Consider the following 27,349-nt stretch of genomic DNA (forward strand, 5'->3'; position numbering starts at 1 on the left):
AAGATTCTCTGAATAGTTATCTGTGTCCAGATTTGATCTTTTCAAGTTTCTTCAAAGCAAACATTATATTGACAAATAGATGTATACATTTTCAACAGTGGGAATGTAGAACAAAACTTATCAAAACTTTTGCCATTCTCCTGAAATAAATATAACCTGACTTATGATGACTCATAAATCAATAGTTTATCAATTTCATGAGTTAACTGTAAAAAAGATCTACAGAAACACACTGTAGTCTGTAAAAAAAAAAAAGCCTAGTAATTTTGTTGATTACTTTATAAAAGTTTAATAAGGGGCTGGTTAGTAAGATGGGGTTGGTCAATTTCCTAAATGTTTTCTTTTCCTGTCTTTGGCATGTGTCTGTTTATTAACATACATATTTATATGTTTGTCCCAGTGTTTAAGATTCCAAAATGTACTGCATTACCACTCTTCCCTAAGAGTTAAGAAAGTCATCATTGTGCTGTGTTAGTGAATTTGGATGGATTTTTAGATCGTAAAATCTAAAAATTTCCATTTTGTTTCTGAAGCAATAGCTCACACAGTTGTCAGACTTTATCACTGTATAAAAATGTACAGTGGTTTATTGACATGTACATTCCAATATGTTTACAGCTGCAAGATAATGAGGCACACTCCGTATTGCACTTCATTAAAATTTCAGGCTCAACGTAACCTAGAAGTTTAAATGAAACTGCATTTGTAATTTAGTAATTCTTATACAGGACAAACATTGATATCTTTATATACAGTGTGATACTTATTACATTTATATGCCAGTCCTAACACAATTTTTTTTTTTTTAAATAACAGTCTAGGAAATAAACCAGAATATTCCTCTTTTCATCCTCACCCGTGATGCAATTATACAGGATTACAAAAAGGCAGTATACAATAAACAATGATTATTTTTCTTTTTTTGCTTGAAAGCCAGCATCATTCTTAGTCCATGGGCATGGCGATTCTTTTATATCAATTACCTATAAATGTTCAATGCTTCACAGGCCAATGACGGTAATGGCCACATGCAAACACCTCACAAGTTTGATGTCTTGGTTCAAAAGAAGATAAACCGAAAGAATGGGGAAACTTTCCATAGCAAGAATTATGTACATGGTATTTGGCATCCTTCTTGCACTGTGAATGGTTCATTTTCATGGATGTAAAAATGGTCCCGTCCTTATCCTGAGCAGAGTTTAAACTTTACCACATCCACTTGGGGGATGAAGGCAACTTCTTCTCTGTAGACAAAGGAATCTGAGTGTTCTAAAAAGTGTGAGCATTTCTGCACACTCCACAACCCAAAGCAAATTCTTCCCCAGTGGGTGGATGAACAACATGGAGTGGACATTCAGTTCCTTCTAATTGTTTGCCTTTGGGACCTATATAAATTTTGAAGGAGGCAAAAGAATATAATTAAAAATGACACATACATACAAACCTAATGTAAATATAAATCACCAATAAGTTATTCAAAGAAATTATATGGCTATGGTTACACAAATATAAAATTTAAAGATTATATTTCTTCTAGCTACAAAAGTAAAAATGTTCACCATAAAAAATTCAACATAGCAGGTATATACAACAGAGAAAGGACAGAATCCCTTACCTACAACATCCTGCCTAGAAATAACCCCTATGAGCTATAGATCTTATTTAATTAATGAATGAGACATATCACCTAAAAAAAAATTTTTTTTTTAATTGAAGCATAGTTGACACACAATGCTACATCAGCTCCAGGTGTATAACATAATGATTCCACAAAATCTATACATTATGTTATGCTCACCACAAGTGTAGCTACCATCTGTCACCATACAAAGCTATTCTAATACCACTGATTGTATTTTCTATGCTGTACCACCTTTCAGTCCCATGACTTATTCATTCCATAATTAGAAGCTTGTACCTCCCACTCCCTCTTTACCCATTTTGTATCCCCCCTTCCTCGAACTATCAGTTTGTTCTCTTTATTTATGGGTCTGTTTCTGCTTTTTTGTTTTTTAGATTCCACATGTAAGTGAAATCATACAGTATTTGTCTTTCTCTGACTTACTTCACTTAGCATAATACCTTCTAGGTCCATCCATGTTATCACAGATGGCAAGATCTCATTCTTTTTCCGGCTGCATAACAGTCGTGTGTGTGTGTGCGTGTACCACAGTTTCTTTATCCATTTGTCTATTGATGGGCACTTGGGTTGCTTCCATATCTTGGCTATTGTTAAATAATGCTAAAATAAACACAGGGGTGCATATATCTTTTTGAATTAGTGTTTTCATTTTCTTTGGGTAAATACCCAGTAGTGGTATTACTGGATCATATGATAGTTATATTTTCATTTATTTTTTTAAATAGGCTCCATGCCCAGCATGGAGTCCAACATGGGGCTTGAACTCATGACCCTGAGATCAAGAGGTGAGCTGAGATCAAGAGTCAGAGGCTTAACTGACTGAGCCACCGGGGCCCCTGGTATTTCTATTTTTAATTTCTGAGGACCCTTCATCTTGTTTTCCACAGTGGCTGCACTAGTTTCCATTCCCACCAACAGTGTACAAAGGTTCTTTTTAGTCCACATCCTTGCCAACATTTGTTATTTCTTGTCTTTTTGATTCTAGCCATCCTGACTGGTGTGAGGTGGTATCTCACTGTGGTTTTGATGGGCATTTCCCTGATGATGAGTGATGTTGAGCATTAGATACATCATTTTACGGCAAGGAATGATGAACAAAAATGATAATGAAAACCCATCAGTTCAGTTGAACAGAAAATTATTCTGGATGAGAGAATATGGAAACTTTTGTATAGAATGTTCTTCTCCAAGTAAGAACAAATTAAATGTAAATAAGCCTTGTTATCCTTCTACCTTCTCTGAAAAAGTACACACTGACGAATGGGAAGACTGATTATTAAAGTCTGTTATTTTTAAAAGTATCTGAAGGGAGATTAGTAGAAAAATGAAAACCGGCCTAAATATATGAATGGTAAAATAATACAAAATTTAACAATGTGGAAGAAGCACTTTGGGGAAGATATAAGCTTAATAATAATCAAATAGATGAGGCTTAAAAATGGACATTGAGGGCACGTGATGTAATGGTGTAAAAAGACTGATGAATCACTGAACTCTACCTCTGAAACTAATAATACATTATATGTTGATTAATGGAATTTAAATAAAAAATAAATAGAAAAAAATAAAAAATGTATAAAAACCTGTACTTTTCTATTTTAAAAAAGACCTGTTATGTTAATGTGCTTCACATCATGTGTTTCATATCATTTAAAAGGCATTTTTAGCTCCTTTATAAATGAGGAGCTTTACTGTGCAGGGAATACTGGCTGGGCTTATACTTGAATGCAGAGTCCCTAACAGCAGAGGAAGGGATAAAAGTATGCATTAGTTTCCTACAGCTAGTAACCAAAACAATAAATGTAAATTTTGACTCTATTTAAGAGAAAAGTATGCGATCGGATGGAATGAGCTTATCCAGATCAATGGAGAATGAGATCTTATTTATCTCTTCTACGTTTAAAAACTTCTGTGATGTAAAAGAAGGAAAACAGGAGGGGAAAAAAGGCTAGTGTTTATGAAGCTTAGGCTGTACATATACTCAGTAAATGTTAGTTGTTATTACTACTACTGAACAACAACAAACTGGCCTCATGTAAAGGAATGAAAATTAAGCTCCACAGAAGTGGAAGACCAAGGCATGAGGGTAATATCAAACTGAGGACAGATCATCTCAGAAGAAGTCAACTGCTGGTTTCAGCTAGCAGACACAAGAGCAGCAGTTAAAACCTAGAAAGGTAATTACTCCAGTTAAAATTATAAAGTATATCAGCACCTCCCACCCCAAATCACGCTGCACACTGATATTCCACCTGCCTCCCTGGTGGGAGGGGGAGAGCTGTCAGGAGGGAGGGACACTCAATGGCAGATCTAACTTAAGTGCCTGACACCATCAACGATGGCCCCTGCAAACTGCAGTCCTTTGTTTTTTTCTGGGAGAAAACAAAGGGTCATTTATTCAACAAATATTTACTTAGTGCCTAATGGGTGAACGGTGTTACATCAGGTGCTTGGGATGTAAAAATGAAGAGTACAAGGCCCCTATCTTCAAGGAGTTCATAATCTAATCATGATGGTGAAAAACAGTAACAAAAACACACCTGCAGACATTTGCGTGCTTACTACTGAGGCACTGTTCTAGTATATTAACTCAATCTTCTACCAGTCAGAGGCAGGAACTATTGTCCCCACTTTGCAGATAAGAAACCTGAGGCAAAGTTAACTTAATCTTTCTTGATTCTTAGGTCCCTCATCTTTAAAATAGGCACAGCAATATTTAACTCATAGGGAGCTATAAAGGTTAAGTATCCTGGCACAAAGAAGGTAGTCAGTAAATATTTTAGAAAGTAATAGAGGAACTATCTAATTTCTTAATCTGGACTCTTATCCTCACCCATATATTAATTGGAATTAATGGGCTGACAGTGGTTAGAGAATCAATCCTTCTGTCCTTCTAAGTAAAATGCATGGCCGTCTTCCCTGCTGATTTCACTGTGGGGCCTGCTTTAATTTTATTCCAGTTCTCTAAAGGAATGGATAAATTAGAGGAATGTGAGAGGCTGGGAGAGCACACCTCTGTCTGAGCGTTATGATCTTAGACCAGCTACCGTACCACTCGAGGCCTTAACTTTCCATCTGTGAAGGTGGGGATAACACCATCTACCTTATAGGCTGTAAAAACTACGTAAGAATATACATTTAAGGGATGCCTGGGTGGCCCAGTTGGTTAAATGTCTGCCTTTGGCTCAGGTCATGATCCCAGGGTCCTGGGAGCAAGTCCCGCATCGGGTTCCCTGCTCAGTGGGGAGCCTCCTTCTCCCTCTGCCTGCCGCTCTCCCTGCCTGTGCTCTCTCTCTCTGACAAATAAATAAATAAAATCTTAAAAAGAAAGAAAGAAAAGAAGGAAAAAGAGAGAGAGAAATTAAGAAAGAAAAGAAAACGGAAACAAAGAAAGAAAATACATGTGAAAATGCCCAGGATCGATGACTGTTCCTTCCTTCTGCAAACTCTCTAAATCCTCTCCTGTCTCATTTCTCTGGTTCACGGCTGTTTCCAGGGTGGGGCCCCTGTGTTGGCTGACCTAGGTGATCATGTGAATGTGCGAGGGGAGGCCTTGCCTTGGCCGGAACCTCTCAGCAACGACCCCACCACTATGTTCTCCACCATACTTGTCTTATTGCTAGCTAATCTGAATACTTTTAGTGTTTTGTTCTTTTGTCCTTGTTTCTGAACATAAAAGAAACTTTCTTCCATTAAGCAAAATGTGGATTTTCCCTGATGACATTGCTCGCCTCTAAGCTTTCTCAACTAGAAGCTGCTGATCTCCTGAGCTCCTCTATGTTATAAGGCCAGGAAGCAAGACTGACTCTCCTGGTTCCCATTTACCCAGACCACTGACTTACAACTTTCATTCAATAACCCCCTCTCCCTCCCCTTGAAGCTAACCTGATCCAAATGCTGCCCCCTTTTCACTCCCTTCATCTGCTCACCTCCAGCTCAGCATCCTCCTCCTGCTATTAGGTTTCACATCTTTATTCTGGCCATTATCCTAAACACCTAGCCTCACATTATTCTGATCTTGCTTCTTTCAAAGTCTATTATATCTACTTAAAAAAGTTTTTAGAGGGGGAACAGTGTAACAATTTCTTTTTGACATGAACAAACAGAAGTAGCCATACTAAAACAAAACAAAGCAAAACAAAAAAACCTTACATATTCTTTTTCTTTCTGGATAATTTATTTCTCATGGTTTAAAAATCAAAATGTTAAAAAAATTGTATATAATAAGTCACCTTCCCCCCTTCTCTACCCATCTTCCTGGGTTTTCCCAATAGTTAATTAATTTTGTTAATTTCTAGTGTACTGTTCCAGTATTTTTTAAGGTACATGTAAACAAATATGAGTATATATTTTCATTTCCCCCTTTCTTACAAGATCACATACCGTATACCCTGTTCTGTAACTTGATTTTTCATGTAACAGTCTCCTCTACATCTTTCCAGATCAGTACACAGAAACACCACCCTCATCATCATTTTATTTCTTTTTTTTTTTTTTGATGGTGCATAGTACTTAGTGTTTAACCACCCTCCTACTGGATACTTGGATTGTTTACAAATTTTTATTATTACAGGTGATATCCTTGCACATTTACTTTTTATTTACGTCACATATGTAGGTATATCCCCAGAAGTGGGACTATTGATGTGTTTGCAATTTTGAGAGGCACCGTCAAACGGCTTTTTCTATAGAGTTCTAGCATCTGCACTCTGATAAGCAGTGAATGAGAGTGTGTCTCCCAGCTTTAACAAAATCGTGTATTGTGCTCTAAGTACTTTTGTATGTATTTTCACCAATTCCAGATATATCTCATGTAAAATTCTCTTCTGCGGCCATGTTTACCTCACCTTCCACTTCTCTCCCTTCCCACCTCATTGGGACCACCACCCTCCTGATCTCTTCCAATTTTTTCAGTTTCTTTTTGGTTTCATATTCTTATTTTTCTCAGCCTGACCTCCATACACAATCATTTCTCCCATATTCTCAGTGGCTTAACTCCTTGGCTTTCTGATGTTCACTACACTGCCAATTCCCAGTCATTCTAGATCAAATCACTTGTCCATTTTATGGCACTGGTTCCAGGTGTCTCAAAAAAAAAAAAAAATCACAAGAATCCTTTAAAATGGTTCTATTATCAATTCGTAACTTCAAACTTCACATGGCCCTTTAGTGCTGAACAGTGATTCTTTTACTAATCTTTAAATGACTTCCTTCTCCTTCCCCAGGTAACTGTCTCCATTTTAACTCCTGACCCCTCATAACCACGGTGATCTTTCTACTTCATTCAGAATGTCAGAAGCTTACAAGGGCCAAAAAATTGCCTGATTCTTCAGGCGAGTCTGAACCGGGTTTCTGCCACTTGGAACAGAGTTCTTATGTGATCATTAAATTAAACCAGAAAGTATATACATCACAGTCATGTTTAAAAATATTAAAAGCATACCTGCAGGACAGTGTGGTAGTTCTTCCTTGGGAATGCTAGTCATTCTCTGAAAATCATCATGACAAGCATTACAAAAATGTGTTGTTCCAAAACAGAAAAAGACAGCCACTGAACAGCAGTAGCGACATTTATATTCCAAAAAGTCTGTGCCATGTTTTGGACACATCTATAGCAAAAGAAAATACACAGACACAAGATTATGGCAAGTCATTTCAATCACACTTAAGATAGTCATATATATAGCTCAGTGATTCATATTTTGTAAGTACACATAGCTCTCAAAACTGACTGAAGAACTGATGACAGATACATTAAAAATATTGATGAATAAATGTGTGGCTTTGCCCAAATGGTCTGGAGAAAGCCCTAAATTCTCATCTCATCTCATCCATCAGAACCAATCTGATTTAATAAATAAGACACATTTAATTTCCTGGTGAATTGTTCCTGGGCAGCCAAATTGAATAGTTAATATTTCATCTATCTCTCAGTCTCATAGCTGCACTGTGGAGATTTCATTGGAGGTGAGGTAAACCTAAAAGTGTGGCTGCAGGTTTAAGAAAATGAAATAAGTAAATTTATTACTTGTTGAAATATGGTGACCATTTCATGGAGGACAAAATTATAAAATGCAAATACCATTGGAGAGAATAATATCTATGAATTAATTTGGAAAATTATACACTGTGTATAAACAACAGAAAACACTGGGCAAAAAACCTGCTATACTATTCCCACCACATTAGTTATATTATTATTTTTGAAAACAACAGAGGTTTAACATTTCTAAACTGTCCTTTCTAATAAAATGTTCTGCCCACCTGAGCCCTGGACACATCAGAACAGGCACCGCAAATGAGCTCTCTGGGATCATAGTCATCCCCTTGTCCAGCCTCAGCATCGCAGCGAGCTTCGCCACCAAAATATGCCTATGCAGAGAACACAATTAGATTACGGCAGGAAAAAGAAAACCTTGCTATGGGAGATACAGTATGAGCACAGCGAAAGAAAGATCAAGAGGTCTTAGAAAATACTATTATCTATTCAACACTCCCTTGCAATGCCAAGTAGATGCCTATATGGGTGGATCAGGGTATGAAATAAATCTGCTTTAATTCTGCAATAAACTCATGCTTACAGTAGGAAGTTCAAACATTGTATTGTCAAAACAAAATAACGAAAGAATGTATATTATTCCAAATAAACATCAAGAATAAGATATTAAATAATGATGAGAAACTTTTTTCAGGGCAAAGTTTGAGTAATTTTTCTCATTTTGAAGTATTAAATGTTTCCTTCTACTGCTTCGAAAAATATGTTCAAGAAATTTCCAAATTTTGGGGCGCCTGGGTGGCTCAGGGGTTAAGCGTCTGCCTTCAGCTCAGGTCATGATCCCAGGGTCCTGGGATCGAGCCCCGCATCTGGCTCCCTGCTCCGTGGGAAGCCTGCTTCTCCCTCTCCCACTCCCCCTGCTTGTATTCCTGCTCTCACTATCTCTATCTGTTAAATCAATAAATAAAATCTTTAAGACAAAAAACAAAAAATATGCCTAAAATAAATATTAGTACACAATTAGAATCGTGGGGCTAATGGGACAGAAAAAAAATCAATTTTGATTATACAAATTTTTAAAAAGGAAAGGGAACGGGTGCCTGGCTGGCTTAGTAGAGCACACGACTCTTAATCTTGGGGTTGTGAGTTCAAGCCCCACGTTGGGTGTAGAGATTACTTAAAAAAAAAAAGAAAGAGAGAAAGAAAGGAAAGGGAAATTTGGTAATTCCTCAGAAGACTGCTCATACTTATAAAGCTACACTGTGTGCAGGAACTCAGCAGTATCCAATATACACACTTGAATAAATGAAATTATCTTGGTGGATGGTTTATCTGTATTTACTCTGGACACGAAATAAATGAGGCCAATTATAATTGGGGCAATCTGCATGCACAACATGTCCCACAGCCAAAAAGCTATGTCCATACTTGAGGATAAACAAGATAAGTCAATATAAATCTATTATCTGTACCAGAAAAACAGGTCAAAAGACAGGTTCCATTGATACAGAAGTTATAAATGGTTGTCCCCAGCTAAATCTGGCCTCAGAAGTACTTCATTTGCCCTGAGGTCTACTGTTTATTCTAGCTATTTCACTTTTCTAGATTCCCTGCTTGGCTTCCTAGACATTGGACTGTCATCCCTATGGTAACACAATATTCATTTACGATGTTTAACACATTGAACACACAGAAATACTATTTTGTTATTTGTAACAATACAAGTTTCACAAATGTACACTGTTAGTCTTGCCCTGAATGTATGTATGTTTATCTGCCTTTTTGGCTATCATCTACCTAGTTAGCCTTCCATTCATTAGCTATATTTTCTTTTTCTTATATTAGGAGACTATGCACTTTTCATTTACAGATTCCTTCATTCATTTATTCATTCTCTAATTAACTCAGTGTCTAATAAGTGCCAACCAAGTACTGGAGAAAGAGAAACGAAAAAACATTGTCTTTGTTCTCACAGAACTTATCAAGTGGCGCGGAGACAAGTGAATCAGTAATCATAATGCAAAATAAGGAGTGCTACAAAGACGGTATGTAAGATATCAAAATCATGTGGTAGTGGAGAGGAGGTGTGGGCACATTACAGAGAAGGTGAAACAGACAGATTTGGCTATGCATACAAGAACGTCAGTTTGGGCTGGGCGTCAGGTCAGAGTGAAATGCAGAGAAGGAGTAGGGAAGAGCATTCCATGAAGAGGAACAGCCTATGCAATGGCACGGAGGAGTCAGTGAGTGAGCAGACATGGCTGAATTTGGGGAATTGCAGGCTGTTCGGTATTTGGTAGCACGGGGTGCAAATGGTAGCATAATGGGAAATGAGACGGGAGATTTGGACAGGGTAAGCAGAAAAATGACACATCAGATCTGAGGTTGAGAAATATTAATCTACTAGCAGTGATGTAAGTGTAAAGGATGGAATGGAAGGACTAGGGGCTCCACACAACGGGCTCAGTAAGAAGGCTACTATAATTACCAAAGAAAATGATTAGGGTTGCTGAAGATGTAACAGAAAAAAAGAACTCAGAGAGATTTAGAGACAGAATTGAAAAGACTTTGTAAATAAAGACTGGAGAACGAGAGAGTCAAAGTCGATGATTAAATACTCCTCATGTGGACTTTGAAGTATGTGTGAGAAATTCAAATGTCTGGTAAGCACTTAAATATTTGTATCTAAATCTCAAAAATTTTGGAAGGTCAGGATGGTACAGATGTTTGGCAAAGACATGGATATACAGAAGCTCAGCAAAAGTAAGGAGGTTATTATTAGGCACGAATACAGTGCTGAGAAACTAAATATGTAAGGAGGAGGCGAATGAAAAGGAACCCTATATAAAGGAGTTAAAGACAAGAAACCAGAAAGAAAGGATATCCAGAGTATTGTCCTGGAAGCCAAGGAATTTTAATGAGGAAATGGTGAAAAGAGTTAAGTAGAAGACATTTATTTAAAAACCAACTGGAGGGGCGCCTGGGTGGCTCAGTCATTTAGCGTCTGCCTTCGGCTCGGGTCATGATCCCAGGGTCCTGGGATCGAGCCCCGCATTGGGCTCTCTGTTTGGCAGAAAGCCTGCTTCTCCCTCTCCCGCTCCCCCTGCTTGTGTTCCCTCTCTCGCTATGTCTCTCTCTGTCAAATAAATAAATAAAATCTTTAAAAAAAAAAATACCAACTGGATTTGGCAAACAGGAGATTACTGATGTGCAGTAACTTGTATACAGAAACGTAACATGCTTTGGAAATAGTCTGTATAGGTTAAAAAAAAAAATCCCCAAATTAAGTAAAAAAAATTCAACTTCAAATGTAGTATCAAGCTTTCTGATTTTTAACTTCAGACTTAAAGATATAAGAATTAGATATCATTATACAATTCAATTCTTAATCACATAGGTAATCTTTAGTTCTTAAAAATTCCTAGTATAATTCACAGCATACCTTTCTGCATTTGTAGCAGACATAATATGCATATCTGTTCATGGCATAGCCAGCTGGGTCATTATAAAATCTCACACCAGGAGTTGTGATAGCTTCACTCTTATGCAGACCTTCGTATTCCAATCTCATTAAGGCTTTTCTTCTGACATCCTCATAGAGTTCTTTTATTGGATCAAGCAGGTCTTTTAATACTATATGATTTATTTTGTTCTGAAATTTAAAAAATGAACATTCTTTAACAGAATCATTTATCTATGAATTCAACAAATACTGAAGTGTGCACCTAAGAACCAAGCACTGTGCCAGGAGATAAGCAGAGAGTGAACATTTTCTAAATAAAATGCCATTTAGGAATAATCCTGTAAAATCCTCACAAGCTCACATTTTCCCAAGATCAGGGACAACAGGGGCAAAGGAGATATAAAGCATGAAAATTCTGTTTTATTAGCTTCACATTTCCTGAGTCTGAAATTTTTCTCTGGCTGCCTTAGCTCTTCTGGGAATAAAAGGTTGCCTTATTACCACAAGTAAGACATACTCCCTCTGTGTGTGTGTGTTCTGGCTCCTTGGGGGTAGGGTAGAACGCCAGGTGACAGAAATGAGGAGGTAGTATTTTCTGTATCATCTTCATATATCATTTCCTAAATGTGATCTTTCTTTGTGGCACCATATGAGAAGAGAGGGCAAATTACTACAATCTTTTTGATTGTTCCTCAGTCTAACTAAGCAATAATTGTGCTAAGTCTTTCCATGTTATACCCTTCAAACCAGTCTGCACATCTGAAGGAAATAGGGAGAGCTTAACAGAACAAAAAGCAATGAAGAATGAACAGAGAAGGCATTGTTAATCACAATCTTAAAGGTTTTTTTTTTTTTTATTAATCATCACTGGCTTGCCAAAACAAGTTGCTACTTTGCTTACTATCCTTAAAGAGATGGGCAAAATGTCAGTATTTTCTCCTTATTTTACCTAAGATTCTAAAAGAATCTTGGTTTTTAGGCTTCATCTTTAATGAAGATGAAAACCCAGACTTCATTTTTAATGGCAGGTATCAGAGCCTACAAGCACCACAGGCTCATTCATTTTGGTAGTCACCCGTTGTCATGTCACATATCTGAACTCTGAAGGGTCTGAACGTGGTGACAAACACCCTTTAATGCATGATGATATCTAAATGAATTTTCTGATGCGATATGTTTAATTTCACTTAACCAGCTTTTAATTGACACTTACTGTTTTGAAATGCATTATAACAGATAGAGAGATCTTATAATATTCTTTGGCATCACCTGGATGAAAAGAGCAGAAACTGATGGGGGCTGGGGGTAAAAAGTAAACTGGGAAGGACACCAAGAGATGTGGACACATTTATTCTGGAAGATGAAGATAAAGATGAAAACAGATAGAAAGTAGATAATTTCTGATTCTCTCCATACCTTGCAAATGGGACAAGATATAAATCCAAATGTTATCCTTGGACCAAGCCATCTGTTTTCCAAAACTCGTCGGCAGCACTGTAAGTGGAATACGTGACTACAGTCCAGCTTAAATTAAAAAAAGAGAGGGATATAAGCAAATGTGATAATAATAAACACTTGAATAACTGGCAGATTATTCAATGAAGGTGCTAATTAAAGCAGATAAAAGAAAAATCAAGTTTAGGACAATGAAATTTCGGCACTTCTCTGTTATTCATGAATTATTAACTAGGTCTTCAGCTTCTTCCAATTTATTACCACTTGCATATTAATGCCACCTTATAAAGAGTAAGTCAGGTTAGGGAGCAATTTAAAATTATTCCCTTTTGTATCTCATAGAAAGAAGGAACTACTGATTTAAAGATTTAAGATTTATTTTGTGAGAATATTCATTTATCTTAGAATCATAAGAACTGAAAATATAAACAAGTGGTCAAATTTAAAAAAAACATTTAGCAAATAGTAACTTCAATAATATCACTAATATTATAGACATATGCATATATGTTTCATACAGCGGTGTGTACTACTACGTACACATCAATTACATAGTGCTACCATTTTGGGTTTTGGAAATTAAGGAGAGTAGTTACCAGATAATCTGATTATCTTTTCCTCCCTTATGAACATTTTATACATTCCATTGATTATATAGGCTCAGACAAATGACAAATGAAAGCTGAGTGCACAAAATGGAAACAGAACATAAAGAGTCGGAATACGCTCTTCGACAAACTGGGAGATACTAGGGGCACATTTTCTCCCAGTGAGGCAAGAAGTCCAGAGATCTCTTTATTTCACAGATATATTTCTATTTCCCATGTTAAATTCCAGGCACTTTATAAGCTGAGACAACCTGAATGGCTGGTGCTGCTGAGAGCGCCTCGGTGAAGCAGATCATGCACATGTCGTCGGCGTCCTGCTTCAGCGTTGTGGCACTTTTGTCACAGCCATGTAGACAGGGCAGACAGTGCTCTTCATTCTTGACACCTCCACACGGATGGCCACAGGGATGCGTCTTACTACAGGCTATCTTAGCATACTCCTATTAGACATAAATTATAATGGCATACAAAATATCAAAAAAGGCACACAGCCTGGTAATTATATCCATTATGTTAATTTTCCAAGATATTTCCCACAGGAAATACACATTAAGGCTATGTAGCAATAAAGTTATTTTTATTCTTTTTATTTTTTTAAAGATTTTATTTATATATTTGTCTGAGAGAGAGAGAGAGAGAGAGCACAAGCAGGGGGGGAGTGGCAGGCAGAGGGAGAAGCAGGCTCCCCACTGAGCAGGGAGCCCGATGTGGAACTCGATCCCAGGACCCTGGCATCATGACCTGGGCCAAAGGCAGATGCTTAGCCAACTGAGCCACCCAGGCATCCTATTTTTATTCTTTATTTGAATATAACTTATGGATTATTAGCAAATTTTTTTAGTGTGTAATTTTAAAATTTTAATTTAAAATTTTTCAGTGTGTAATTTCTCTTTTAATGTGATTTAAAAAAATTTCACTTCACATAATGGGAATGATGATAAAAAGTAAAATATAATTTTAATCTATTTATTTTTGTGCACAATCATGAAGCAAAAAAATTCTGGGTATACAATCTCCCAATCACCACCTATCCCCTCACTAAAATGGGTATAAAAAACATACAGGCAGGCGCCTGGGTGGCTCAGTCGGTTGAGTGTCTGCCTTCGGCTCAGGTCATGATCCCAGGGTCCTGGGATCGAGCCCCGCATTGAGCTCCCTGCTCTGCGGGAAGCCTGCTTCTCCCTCTCCCACTCCCACTCCCCCTGCTTGTGTTCCCTCTCTTGCTGTGTCTCTCTCTGTCAAATAAATAAATAAATAATCTTTAAAAAAACAAAACAAAACAAAAAACCATACAGGCATCTTTCACTAGCTGGGGCCTATCCAAGTTCTTGTCAACTGAATTGAGGAACTGAAAATATCTGGATAGCATGAAATATGTGTATGGATGTTGAGGACTAAAGAACTCTCAAATATTGAAAGTTGATTATAGGGAAATAAGTGAATAAAGTAGGTTAGAGGTCAAAGAAATGCAGTCCGTAGATTTTTACCTTTTTGTAGCAAAAAAGCAAACATTAAATATCTATTATGGTGATAGCTGATAAACACACACTGTCTGTGTGGGTTTGAGAAACTTATCCATTCTCTAGCTCTGATAAAGCATTTAGCTCTTGACATGGAGAATATATTAATTTAGAAAACTGAAGTGATGCTGAGCTCTAACTCTTAATTAATATGAAGTAAATACATCATGAGGGAATGTATGCTATTTCTTACTGGGACAGCCTGTCTAACTGTATACTCACCTGGCAGTCTGCATCAGAACACACACTGCCAACAGCAGATAACTCTGTTCCACTCCTGGAACCACAAAAGCGGCATGCTTCTGAGCTACTTGTGGTGGGCTTGCCTAGGTTCAAGCAGAAAAAGAAAAATTCTCCTTAAGGATATGTTTTCTACATATTTTAATACAACTAATAAAAAAAAAAAACAACAGGAAAATCAGGTTTGTATCAGTTGCTATCTCTGGGAAACCAGCCTGGCAGTTTTACAGTGGAAGGGTTGTAAAGCTGTTGTAATTATAAAGTAATCACAAAAAAAGGGACAAGAAACTAAAGACCTATCAGAAGCCAAACAGATAGCAGGTTGAGCAGATACGGCAAATCCCCAGCTCCAAAAGCACAGTTCCAGATTAAATATAATAATAAAAATTAAATAAGAATGCACAGAAGATAAACCTTTAAGAATTTATATAATGACAAAATTACAAGGCATAGAAGAAAACCTATTGTTAGAGAATATGAAACTTGAAAAAAGAAGAATTCCCATCTAAGGAACTAGCATTGACAGAGCAATATGTAAAGGAAAATGTTTGAAACAGTCAAAGAAGGAACACAATCCATAAAACAAGAACAGAACAATAGGAAAAAGAACAGGAAGATACAAAAATGCAGACCAAGCTCATTTTAAAACACAGATACAAAAATTCTAAATATAATAGTAATACACGGAATTCAGCAATATTTACAGGAAAAATAGGTTTTTAAAAAGGATAGTTTAATTCATGAATACAAGGATGGTTAAACATTAGATTTATTAATGTAATATATGACCTTGATAGATTATAGGAAAAAAAAAGTCAGCTATGAGAAAAAAAGACCACGCTCTTGTAGCATGAAAAATTACTCCTATGTGGAGTTAAATTTGTTCAGATTTGCACTTAACTCCAACAGCAAAAATTTATGTCAGTCAGACAAACGGCAAGCTACAGAGGTACTGAAAATTAAGAATTTGTAAGATTCAATATAACTTTAAGCTGAGAATATAACCAGACTTACTTTAGAAAAAAATAAAAAATGGAAAACCATGTGTTTTGGAGATAAAATGACTTGCTCAAGGGAACATAGCTAGTGAGTGACAAACCAGGTTCTAATGCCCTCTCTATTACAGGACATTGTCCAGTACATATAATAATACAGACAGCGATCAATGATGTCATAGTTATCAGAATATACTCAAAATAATCCACATTAAATAATTCACAGTAAGTAAATAATATCTAGTTAAATCCTAAGCAGCAGGCATGGTTCAATCTTAAATCTTCTGCTACCTGTGTGTTCTCGGAATTCCACCATTGCCTTCATTGTTTTAGAATCTGCTAGTGCCATCAACCAGAACAATTTGGTTCTACCACAACCTTCATGAAGGTCAACCTTGATAGCTTCTTCTTCTTCTTTGAAGACCTATTGTTTCGTTAAGAAAAGGGAAAAATATTTTTTCACTCTGAAGGAGGAAGTATAAAATTTAATTACTCAATAACAATAATGGTTTTTATTTACTAAGCACTCTAAGAAGCTTTGGACATTTCTAATCTTGTCCTGAATCTTGACAACAGCCCCATTTTTATAAATGTGGAAACTAAGTCTGAGAGAGGTTAGCCAACCATCTTGGTTTATACAGCGATAAATGAGACAGTTGGGAACTCCACTGAGGCTCTGATTGCAAAGTCCCTTTCTTCCCATCACAGCAAGCCTCCTTCCCACATTTATTTCAAAATTTACTGAACGTATTCTATGCTCCAGATACTGCTCCGCACATACAGACAGAAGCTGTCACCTGTCTTTGATGAGTCTTGGTTCGCCGATGAAGATGAAGGAATCTGTCACAGTCAGTGCACAGATTTCCACATACGTTGCATAAAATGATGGCTGCAGTTTCTCCATCGTCATGGTTGTCACACATAGGCTGAAACAAGGTGTTCCCACATGTCACATTACATTTACAAGAATGTCGCAGACGCTCATACAAATGGAATGTAATTTATTTACAACAATAACGTTATTGTTCTGAAGTCTATTAGGAATTTAGAAGCTGAACATTAAACAGAATTATGGCAAGTGTACTTAAGTACAAAAACACCTCAAAACCCTTAATTCAATAATTAATGTGCTGAGCAGGTTTAATGATTTAAAAAAATTTTTTTTTAAAGATTTTATTTATTTGAGAGAGAGAGCATGAGAAGGGGAGGGTCAGAGGGAGAAGCAGACTCCCTGCTGAGCAGGGAGCCCTATGCGGGACTCGATCCCAGGACTCCAGGATCATGACCTGAGCCAAAGGCAGTTGCTTAACCAACTAAGCCACCCAGGCGCCCGGTTTAATGACTAATAAAATAAACATGTATACTTTGATTAATGACTTAAGAAACTTTCTTTCCCCTAGGTTCAAACATCCTGTATGCTCAATGAATAAATGACTCATTTTGAAACTTGAACATTAGTGAGAAAATGTTGAAAGGACCTTTATAAAGTCTTCCCTTCCAGTGTACCTAGGGATACCTATTCAAACTACTTTAAGTAGTGTATTTGTGAATAAATGGTATGTCATGGTGCCTCTCTTACTGCTTTATTTCCTTCTAACCCTAAGACTGATAACCATTTAGAGTAAAATCTAGATATACAATGAGAGTGTGGCTAAAAACACATTTTAATATGATGCAAACATGACTCAGAGAAGAAGGGGAAAGCTCTTTTACATAATTAAAGCCCCTAACAAACTATGAAGAGGGGACCCTAAGTGAAACAGAGTTGTGAGATGACCGTGGGCAATGTGACACAATTTTCCGCTAATTGTGGAATTTTGATTTGCAGGTTCGTTTTCTTGTTTTTGTTTTTTGGTCTTTTTTTTTTTTTTTAGTGCTAAGCTAGAGCTTACTTATAAAAAAAAACAAGATACATTTTTATAAGACAATTCTGGTCTTACCATTTGTTTTTGCTGTCCATCCTTTCCCATCCATCTCCCCGAAGAGAGACGATCTACATGGTCCTGATCCAGCACGCACAGTGAAGCCAGAGCAAGCCAGAGCTGTTAAAAGGAAAGGCTGTTACAATACTGAATTTTTAGAAAGGCTTAGAAAACACTGACTGCCCGATACATGATAACAGCTCAACAAACGCTAGCTGAATTTGGAAATACATGGAGACCCAGTGGCACTCAGGTTTTCTGACATGGTACCAGGCACACGTGCTCACCGCTGTATGGACCACGCGCACAGTATGTTTACTGACTGCTGCTGGATGAACCATTCTGGTTTTTACCTGACATATAAGATTATCCTTTATTGGTCTACTGTGGAAGCAATGTATCAGTAAATTAATTTACATATTGAATATTTACTGTATCCATGCCTCTTGCAAATTTTCCCATCTAGTGTCATCTGCCTGAGGCACTACGTTCCAAGCAAGGTGGCACAATGACTGTTCAATTTTACACAGTCCCATGAGTAGGCGGGGTCATGTTAAATCCTTCTGCAGAGTAACAGCTCCTCAGAGGTCTCTGTATGGCCCTAAATGCCTAGCACTATCCTTGGTATACTTTGTCAGAAATAAATAAATGTCTAGCAAACTTTAGAAAATAGCCTCAGAAACAGTTTAAAACTTTCTGAAGGCTTAAAGGGTAAGCTTCAGTTTTACACATCATTACCGAAAAATAGTTAATTATTTAAGAAGTGCTTATGAGTGTCACTGGACATGAACAGGAAGATGGAAAAATAGCAAAAGGAAAAACAGAAACAGAAACCTAAAGTGTGCAAGGATAAAGGGGGAGTGCAGAAGGAAAGAAGTGTATGTGCGTGGTGCTAATAAGGCTCTGCTGTTAGAGGAACTGCTTCACTTGTCACATTCAATAACAGCACGGCATCAAGTGGCTTTTTCTGCCCCAGAGAAAGACAATTTGTCTTCCTTTCCAGACTTCTGAAGATTAAATCAAACGATTTCTGCCAGTGTTTCCTTCTTCCTAATGCTGCCACACTGCCCTGCTTCAAGAAAATCCCTAATCTCTTTTGGAAGTACACGGGACATGAAATTTGGTGGGTCAAAAATGACTATAGATGTCTCATCGGAAGAATGCAATCCTACTCTCTAGCTAAGAGATTTTGCCCCACTCTGCCCAGGGCTTATACTTTTTGCTTTTTTTTTTTTTTTTAAAGATTTTATTTGTTTATTTGAAAGAGAGAATGAGGGAGAGAGAGCACATGAGAGGGGGGAGGGTCAGAGGGAGAACCAGACTCCCTGCTGAGCAGGAAGCCTGATACAGGACTCGATCCCAGGACTCCAGGATCATGACCTGAACTGAAGGCAGTCGCTTAACCAACTGAGCCACCCAGGCGCCCGTATACTTTTTGCTTTTCTAAAAGTAAGGTCTGTAAATCCAATAGGTAGGCTCTACTTTAGAATAATTAGGCCATACCAAATGAGTAAGGGAGGGCCTTGTCTTTGAAGGACTCTCAGTCTAATGGAGCATAATGCTGACACTAAATTTACTATGTAAGCTATGATAAATACATTATTAGAAAGACAACATAAGGGAACTTAGCTTTTTCTAACCAGTTGATCCTTAGCTTCCCAAATAATAACAAAAACAAGGGATAAAGAACACATAACAATGAATGTTTATAACCACTATACTTGGTTCGTAATTCAAAAAAGCCTTTCACACCTTTTCCGTAAATACAGTATTTGGTAAAAAAAAATTGGATTAAGCTGACTTATTGATTTAAGTTTGTTCAAACCTATTACTGCAACGATACAGACCAAATGAAAAGAAACTCCTACCCTAGTTGTTGCAATACATCTCACTGGAGATCTAAATTCTTCCTCCATCTTGGTCAAGGCAATGATGGTTTCTGCAATGGCATTTTTTGTCACTCGGGACCATGCTTCAGACAGATGACCCTATTGAGCAGGAGAGAATAATTTAATAAGCAACCAGAAATGTATAATTGTAATAGTAAATTCTCTTCTCTTAAACAACATCTCATCAAAAAGGAAAGATCTGTTAGTGCAACTTTTTAAAAAAGATTTTATTTATTTGAGATAGAGAAGGAGAGAGTACGTGAGTGGGGGGAAGAGCAGAGGGAGAGGAAGAAGCAGACTCCATGTTGAGTGCGGAACCCACTGTGGGGCCCAATCCCATGACGCTGAGATCATGACCTGAGCCAGGAATCAAGAGTTGGACAATCAACCGAGTGAGCTACCCAGGTGCCCCTGTTAGTGCAGCTTTAGATTCAGGGGCATACTTTTGAAATAAAAATCCTTCACAACTCTATGAAAAATTCAACTTCTAATCACTATTCTAATGATTGGAAAGTAAATAAAAAGTTAGGTTCTCAATACTCAATCTATACAGCTCAAGAGTATTTCCTCTTAGGTTTAGATAAAAACAGAAGTACTAAATAAAGTACCTATGCTTCAGAAAAATTCTGATTATGAAGCTTTGTTATTTAACACAAAATTTATATAGCTAAGCTAATTGCTTTTAGATGAGTATTACTAGAACCCAAGAGGATAAATGGGTTCAAACTACAACTACTTTTATTTATTTTTAAAAAAAATTTTATTTATTTATTTATTTGAGAGATAGAGCAAGAGAGCACAAACAGGGGCAGTGGCAGAGGGAGAGGAAGAAGGCTCCGTGCTGAGCAGGAAGCCGGATATGGGACTCGATCCCAGGACCCAGGGATCATGACCTGAGCTGAAAGTAGATGCTTAACTGGCTGAGCCCCCCAGGTACCCCCACAACAACTTTTATTTGCTAACTTGATTTTTGCTGAACATAAATACCTGACTACCATAGAATTTAGGTGTTCCTAAATATTTTTCCTTAGTATTTTCATCCAGTGAACATCCTGAGAAAGACTTGTTGAAAGTGAGAAAGTTCTCCATTACTCCAACTGAGGAAATGTCCTTGCCGTTGGGAGCAGTGACCGAACTTCCTATCTCCCCAGAATATCCTCTCTTGCCTCTCCTCCATATGGTATCAGTCTCTTAAAGGGCAGTTCCAGTCCCTCCTCCTCCTCCAGAATGTTTTGTCTGCTCTACCTCTCAGAAGCCCACATTCCACAGCATCTTGCCCTCCTGAGCCTGAACATATAATGGAATGTGAGGAAACTAGCATTACGGAGCAACCAATAAGAGCCAGGTACTCTGAGAAGTAATTCCCTTTTCTCCACACACCTGGATCTCCCTGAAAAGAACATCTACAGACAATGACAGAGAATATTAATAAAGAAGAGTAGAAGTTTTATAAACCAGGAGAACTAGGGAGAATGAGAAACTTTCACTTTGGGGAGCCCTGTTTTTCCTTTAGGGTTTTGGACTCAGGCTGATTTGTAGGGCTCAAAAAAGTGTATTTTATTTTTTAAGTTTTAAAGTCTTAGAAGACTAATATAACAATTTGCAAGTAAATTAACTGGGAAGTTGGAAATGAACAGTTTACACAAAGGACAAATTAATCACTGACCGAAAAGACGAACAGCATGATAGTTAACCTACTAAACGAGGCTTTAAGTAAAGCAAAATAACATCAGTGTACTTCTACTATTGATGTAGCAGAATAAGCTGCTTGTTTTAATCAGATTTTGACTACACTTCAGTGACATAATGATCAGGAGGAGGGGAACTCACTGCCGCCATATCCTTGATAAGTTTGATGATGATCTCTGAGATCTGGGTAGGAGTTGAGCCCTTCATCCACCAATGACTTTCACCTCGACGGACGTAACTACAAAGAAAAGTCAGCATTTGCAAACTAATCAGTTACAGTTACAGATAAATATGATGAAAACTGCCATTTCAGCATGCATTTTAATTTTTTAAATGATTCAAACAATTTAAGAATTTTAAAAAGAAATTAATCAAGATATTACCCATAATTTATCTCTTCAACCCTGAGAGTAGCTATTCTGATACATGTTCCCTTCAGGCATTTGTTTATATACTATTTTTGTACCCTGCATCCTCTAGAACAGAGCTGTTCAAAGCATATCCAAGGACTACAAACTATTTGTTACCAATCCACATAGAGAGAGATATTAAGGGCTTGTGCCAGAATATGTCAACTACATCATTGAGTACAACTACATCATAGAGTATAATTACTTCAGCTGACATTTTTTTTTTTCTTTTGTTAAGACTATCTAGATGAAGAAAGCAACACACTGATTTACATTCTGGTGTTATTTAACATCATGAACTGGCTCTTTGAGTAGTACTTTCCAGATGTCTAATTTTCTGCTGTTACACACAATTCGGTAACAAACTTCCTTGCATATATCTTTGTGCACGTGTATAAACATTTCTGAGGGAAACAATTCTAGAAGTAGAACTGGTAGGTCAAAGGATAAGCATATTTTAAATACAGTGATATGTTATTAAACTGACATCCAAAAAGGCTGCAGTAATCTACATCAGATGCTATAAAAAATGCCTATTTCTTCATAATGCTGCCAAGACAAAGATATTTTCCTATCGTTTTAATCTATATTTCTCTGATTCCCAGCAAAGTGTCTTTTTGTTTGTCTCTGGCATTTGGAATTTTTCTTCTTGGAAGTAACTGCTCTTGTCATGTATTTTTCTATCAGTTGCCTTTTCCCATTAATCTGTGGTCATTTTTTAAATATTATGACTAATAATTCATTCCTACTATATAGGTGTTAAATATTTTCAAGTCAGTTTATATTTTAAAAACATTTTCATATAATTAACTTTCATTTTTATGTAGCCAAATCTGAGAATTTTTCCCCTGTGACATTTGGGTTCTGTGTTTTAAGGAGGTCTTCCTGGATTGAAGATTACAAAAATATTCTTCTAGAATTTGTCCTAGTAGATTTTTAAAAGAAATATACATAAAGCTTTAATTGATCTCAAGTTTATTTCTGTATATGGTGTGAGATAGGGGCCTACGATATTTTTTCTACATGAGAAGTATTCCAACGTCATATATTCGACACACTTTCCTTTCCCCACTAACTTGAAACTACACTTTTATTATAGACAGCATTTTTTTTTTATACATGGATTAGTCATTTATGGCTTCTCTTTGGTAAACAAACAAGGTGGAATTTGAAATCCTGTCTTAATTCTCTAAATAGTAGCTCCCTCTGTTCTATTTTAGTACTAAAACAGATGCAACAACCAACCTGGAATTGAAAATCATCGGAAGAGTAACTGTTGTAACACCTTTGCCCACAGTGGTACCAGCTGTTCCTGTGATGGTAGTTCCTTTGGCTTTGAGCTGCACTGTGAGTGCTTTGGCAATGCATCCCAGAAACATGTCCAAGATACCTAGTTTATTCCAATCTCCTTTTTCTGTTGAGTGAATGATATCACTGATATCTGCTGGGGGAAGGGATTTCACTCCTATGATGCTGGCCAGACGATTAGGGGTCACTTCAGGCAATACCCGTCTTAGTAAGGAGGTTACCTAACAAGAAAAATAAAAGGAAAGAATTCCTCTTAAAGATTGGTGTTCTAAAGTTCTTTTTTTAAATGAGCCTAGCTGCCATTCTATGACATCAAAAGCTTTCAGAAGAACAGAAGTATGACTTAAACACTATTTTGATTTCTGAAGTGGTAATTAGCCCTCCAGAGCAGCAAGAAAAAAACATGTCTTTATTTGGTCAGGAATAAAAAAACATTACACATTTCATGGTAATAAGACAATCAGTAGACAGGATATTCTTTATCGCAATAGCATAGTAATAAAATGGAACATACTTTGCTCTTCCATATTCTCAATACAATTAGTCCAAAATAAAAAGCATGGAGTTAAGATAAATTCAAAAAAACAAATAACAAAACAAAAAATAAAGATTAATAGTTAAGACCCTAAGGTGATTCTCTTTGATAGTGTAATTTTTAACAGTGTTTTGAGGAATAAAGTAAGCCAAAAGGTAGGTGGTATGACCAGTCACCTGTCTCTGGACTCGAGGAGAGGCCGTATGGAGCAGTGAAAAGAGATCCTGGAGCAGAGTTAGCTGCTGAGCCAGATACTGGCGGCCCACGTTAGAGCCACTCAGGGCTAAGACCATAGAGAGCAGCTCAAAGCAGTAAGCGTCAGAGGAGGCATCTTCATCATTGGGCTGAGAATTGGCATTTTCTTTGCTTGATATAGCATGTTCCCATTCTTCACGAACTCTGGTGGCCTCCATGCGAATAGCCTGGACGATGTGAGCACACACCTATTTAAAGCAACATAAAGAAAATGTAAAAACATATTTGTAAATCTGATTTACTACTTCTAGTAAAAAAAAAAAAGACAAGAATATTAGTTGATACTCAATTTAATACTCTTTCTCCCCATTAATTCTCCATCATACTATTTTCTTAACTCATCTTAAAAACAATTAAGGAAAACTAGCAGAACCATGAATAAAAATCATAATATTTAAGTCAACTACTATGTAGAAACTATTTATATACAAGTTACCAATACCCCTGGCTGTGGTTTAAGACATCAAATTAATCAAAGCAAATTACCATATTTTATCACTTCTAAGGCATATTTTCCTTCCACATTATTATTAATATTTCTATTCATAATGTGTTTTATAATTGATGGCATTCACAATGTAATTGGCAGCAAATTTTCTTTTTTTAGTGATACATGAGATAACAGCACATTTTATAACTGGTAGCATCTAAGATTCAATGAAACACTGTTAAAAAGATAAAGCACAGATAAATTTATTTATTTAAACAAGATTTAATGATGTTGAAAGTTAAAATGATGGGCTAATGTAAAGCCAGTGTTTTATTTGACTTCTGAAGGGCTAATTATTATGTTACGTAGGTACCTCATTATGTGAACAATCTAGCACTACTCCATCTCCTTATAATTAAAAATATTAACACTGATTTAGTTAACACTATAACTGCTCAGAAAAAAAAAATCAACTGACACACAAAAAAACAGTGGGAAAAGGAATACAGAAAATGCAAATGAAATTTGATGCAGCTGGATATTTGACACCAAAATGAAACAATCTACCTGAAAATGAGAAATAACAAAGAGCAGCAAGGTAAGAAAGTTAACATTCATAACAAAATCTTTAAAGTGATGCAGGTATGCCAATATACTCCTTCCTCTCTAGAAAAAGGCAGACACATTCTGCAGGACCTACGAAAGAGTCGGCATAAAGAAGCCTCCATAAATTTTGGAAAACACTTTACACCTTAAAAACAAAAACTGATGAAGACAATGAAATGGCTATTTACCAACCTGTTTTTGTAAATTAGTCAGCTTACTCCTGCTGAATATGATTCCAACCATATGTTCTTTCAGGTCGGCATCTGATGTTGCCTTTACATAGAAAAAGGGGGGAAAAAAAAACCCAGGCTCTTTGAATAAAATTTGTATATTTGATCTTAAAGTATCTTGAGAAATAACTATGCAGGTATTTTTATAAGGTGAATTTATTTTAAATTGAGGTCTGTAACACTAAGATAAAGGATAAAGTTTGAAGAAACCACTGTTGGTTAAGGTAAACCATAGAAAAAAAAAAAAGCAAAATTTCTGAATTTAAGAAATCCAGAGAAGCATACTTTCTTCTCATGAACTTCTTTAATCTGTCAATTTGGGCTACTTTGATTACATCTATTTCTAAATTTTGAGTATCCTACATTTAGTTTTTAGAACTCAGAAAATGGTATTTGGTTAAAAGGGAAATTTCCTAACAAAACTCTATGATAATGGTGTTCTTAGATTAGGCTAATCTACCACTAACAGGAGTCAAAGAAACATATCATAAGAAGAGACGTAAAGGCTGACATTTTGAAGTGCTTATTATGTGAATGGCACTCTCTTAAGGTATAGATACACAGCTATATAGTTATCACATACACATACTCTTAACCTTCACAACAAGCCCATTAGGTAAATATGATGTTTTATTTTCCAGGTAAGAAAAGTGAGGCAAAGCTACTCTTCTGAGAATAAAAAATGACTCTTAGCTTCACTTTCCTTAGGATAAAGAAAGCTACAAGAGAATGTAACGCCCACTTTAACAATGAGAAGAAGCTGATAGTCTACAAAACCATATAATTTTTGGTATCCATTGAACAGCTGAGGTTTGCAACCAGGTAAACTAAAATCCAAACAGACAAATCCAAATAGCTGGACACTTCAAAACTTTCTCTGCACGTGACAGAACAAGCAGATGAGCAAACAAAAATCAGTAAAGCTCTTGAAGACTTGAACAAAAGTATCAACCAATTTGAATTGATATTTATAGAAACCCCTCACAGAACAAAAGCAGAGTTCAAGCTCTTTTCAAGTGCATGTGGACATTCACTAAAATATGAGTCAGAATTCAAATCTTAACAATTTTAAAAGGACTGAAATTATACAAAGTGTATTCTTTGACTGCTACGAATTACACTAGAAATTAGTAATAGAAAGCTATTTGAAAAATCCCCAAATATTTAGAAATTAACAAGAAACCTCTACATTATCCAGGGGTCAAAGAAGAAACCGAAATAGAAGTAAAAAAGTATTCTGAACTAAATGAAATGAAAAAAAATATAACCAACACACCAAAATTTGTGACACTCAACTAAAGCAGTGCTAAGAAGAAAACTGTACCATTACTTGTATGAAAAAAAGAAAGATCTCAAGTCTTTGAAACTAGAAAGAGAACAAATCAAACACAAAGCGAACAAATGAAAAGAAGTAATAAAAGAAGACACATCACTACAGATACTATTGATATTAAAAGGATAATAAGCGTATATTATTAACTTACACCAAAAAATTTACAAAAATTCATCAAACAATACAGTTTAAAAGGATGAATTTTTTCCTTATCTAAATTCTACTTTAAAAACCTGATGTAAAAAATGATTCTCTTAACAATTATGCTACTTCATGGGCATCTTACCACCAGCATAAACTTTCCCAATCAACCTTAACATCTCAACCTACACACTCCTACTATTAGGCCAGCCTCTCAGTGAGCCCTGCTCCCATCCCCTCTGTCAATCTAACTCTGACCCATTCCCTTTCAGGTCCAAGTCATACCCAATACCTACCAAAAGCCTCTTTTGACCACTGCAGGGCACAATACTTCTAATGTACTCTGAAACCCTGTGACATGTGCAATGTTTTCACATACATGAAAAATTGATTATATGCTACATAGTATCCCTATTGATTTCTTTTTGGGGGTGTGTGTGAAAGGTTCATATCTAAGAATGGAACACAAACTTTCCGAGGGCTTGGTACCAATTGTCATAGTTATTTAGTACAGAACTGCCATTTGCTAAAATTCAGTTGATTTAATGAATAGTCACACACTCTTGCAGTCATTCAAATGATATCCCCACAGGATGCTAAAAGAAACAACCAGAATTTATAAAATCTTATTTTCTACAGACCACAAATAGAAAGATGTGGGTGGATGACTTAGACATTACTAT

At 36.5% G+C, this 27,349-nt stretch overlaps 1 protein-coding gene across 11 annotated transcripts in view; it reads right to left on the reverse strand.

Moving 5' to 3' along the window:
* Positions 1 to 548: 548 nt before the first annotated feature.
* The window catches only part of MYCBP2 (MYC binding protein 2), a 262,122-nt gene continuing 235,321 nt past the window's right edge, over positions 549 to 27,349 (reverse strand). For all 11 annotated transcript variants that reach the window (XM_028106119.2, XM_028106120.2, XM_028106122.2 and 8 more), the window contains 15 exons: positions 25,155 to 25,235; positions 23,848 to 24,114; positions 23,074 to 23,357; positions 21,560 to 21,656; positions 19,709 to 19,828; positions 17,859 to 17,960; positions 16,716 to 16,844; positions 16,210 to 16,342; positions 14,906 to 15,009; positions 13,415 to 13,603; positions 12,517 to 12,624; positions 11,080 to 11,289; positions 7,907 to 8,014; positions 7,086 to 7,251; positions 549 to 1,385 (listed from right to left, as the gene is read on the reverse strand). In XM_028106119.2, coding sequence (XP_027961920.1) covers positions 1,270 to 1,385; positions 7,086 to 7,251; positions 7,907 to 8,014; positions 11,080 to 11,289; positions 12,517 to 12,624; positions 13,415 to 13,603; positions 14,906 to 15,009; positions 16,210 to 16,342; positions 16,716 to 16,844; positions 17,859 to 17,960; positions 19,709 to 19,828; positions 21,560 to 21,656; positions 23,074 to 23,357; positions 23,848 to 24,114; positions 25,155 to 25,235 — 2,214 coding nt within the window. In that variant the 3' untranslated portion in view covers positions 549 to 1,269. The remainder of the gene's footprint in view (positions 1,386 to 7,085; positions 7,252 to 7,906; positions 8,015 to 11,079; positions 11,290 to 12,516; positions 12,625 to 13,414; positions 13,604 to 14,905; positions 15,010 to 16,209; positions 16,343 to 16,715; positions 16,845 to 17,858; positions 17,961 to 19,708; positions 19,829 to 21,559; positions 21,657 to 23,073; positions 23,358 to 23,847; positions 24,115 to 25,154; positions 25,236 to 27,349) is intronic.

This window comes from Eumetopias jubatus, unplaced genomic scaffold (genome assembly GCF_037043125.1).
Source record: "Eumetopias jubatus isolate StellerSeaLion01/CBP00866 unplaced genomic scaffold, mEumJub1_p1.0 scaffold_3, whole genome shotgun sequence".
In the NCBI taxonomy this organism is placed as follows: domain Eukaryota; kingdom Metazoa; phylum Chordata; class Mammalia; order Carnivora; family Otariidae; genus Eumetopias; species Eumetopias jubatus.